Here is a 1,135-nt window from a genome sequence, read left to right on the forward strand (position 1 = left end):
TCATTCCACCAAGCAGCTATAAGATCATATAGTTCAGACACTCTGAGCCACATTTTTCTCAAACCGGAATGGGGTACCTCCCTCCGCTTGACCCAAGGCGACCTCCAGATAGATCGGGTAGTGATCTGATCCGATAATCAAGAGAATTGATGATTCTAATGCTAGATTTTGTCCTAACCACTCACCAGTAACAAGAAACCAGTCAAGCCATTCAATAATATTAGTAAAATCCACTCTTCGATTTGTCTATGTGAAAATTCCATTTTTCGGAACAATGTCTAGAAGATGATTCTTCTCAACAAAATTCAAAAAATCCTTCTGGGATGTACCAGTCCTTTGAATACCCCCACTTTTCTTAGTGCCAGAAAGGATCGCATTGAAGTCCCCGGCTACCACACAACTACCATCGGTAATACTATTTAGTTTGATGGATAAGAGATCCCAGAGATCCCGTTTATTACCAACAGTATATGGTTCGTACACATTGAAAAGATTGAAATTCTCATTCCGTCCAAGAATAGTAACTGAGCAATGTTGCCAATACTTATCTTCCCCAACAAGTGAGATCTTAACATTCATGGGGTTCCAAATGATTCCCAAGACACTAGAGGCTCCATCCGATTGCCTAAAAAGCCCATTCCACTGTTTCCAAACTCGCATTTTGGCATCAATCTCAGCCTTGTTCCATTTAGTTTCCTGTAGTAGCCAAATATCTCCTTTGGTGTCATCAATCAGGTGCTTAATCAAGTGCCATTTGTCAGGGGCATTCATGCCCCTGACATTCCAAGATAGGAGTTTCATTACTCCTGGGGAAGGGCAGTTCCCTTCCCTAAATTAAGTTTGGTTTGACCACTAGCAGCACTAGCCACTGCTAGCATAACGTTTTTGGACTTGCAGCCCCACACACCTTTTGGCTTGAAATTTGGTTTGTCAATAGTTGAATCTATCTTTCCAAAACCTTTTGAAGAACCCTCTAATATAAGATCCGAGTCAGGTTCAAAGTCTTCCTCCCCCTCTGAGGAGGAGGTTTCAATTTCACCATCTTCCAGGTCAATGCCTATCGTGGAGCAGATCTGCCCTCTCATTTCCCCCATATTGTTAGTCTCCATACCCTGAGAGTGAAAATTGCCATCTT

At 42.2% G+C, this 1,135-nt stretch overlaps 1 protein-coding gene across 1 annotated transcript; it reads right to left on the minus strand.

Moving 5' to 3' along the window:
* Positions 1-246: 246 nt before the first annotated feature.
* Positions 247-801, minus strand: LOC131037834 (uncharacterized). Its single transcript, XM_057970067.2, has one exon. The coding sequence runs from the start codon at positions 799-801 to the stop codon at positions 247-249; it is 555 nt and encodes a 184-aa protein (XP_057826050.2).
* Positions 802-1,135: the final 334 nt, after the last annotated feature.

This window comes from Cryptomeria japonica, chromosome 3 (genome assembly GCF_030272615.1).
Source record: "Cryptomeria japonica chromosome 3, Sugi_1.0, whole genome shotgun sequence".
Lineage (NCBI taxonomy): Eukaryota > Viridiplantae > Streptophyta > Pinopsida > Cupressales > Cupressaceae > Cryptomeria > Cryptomeria japonica.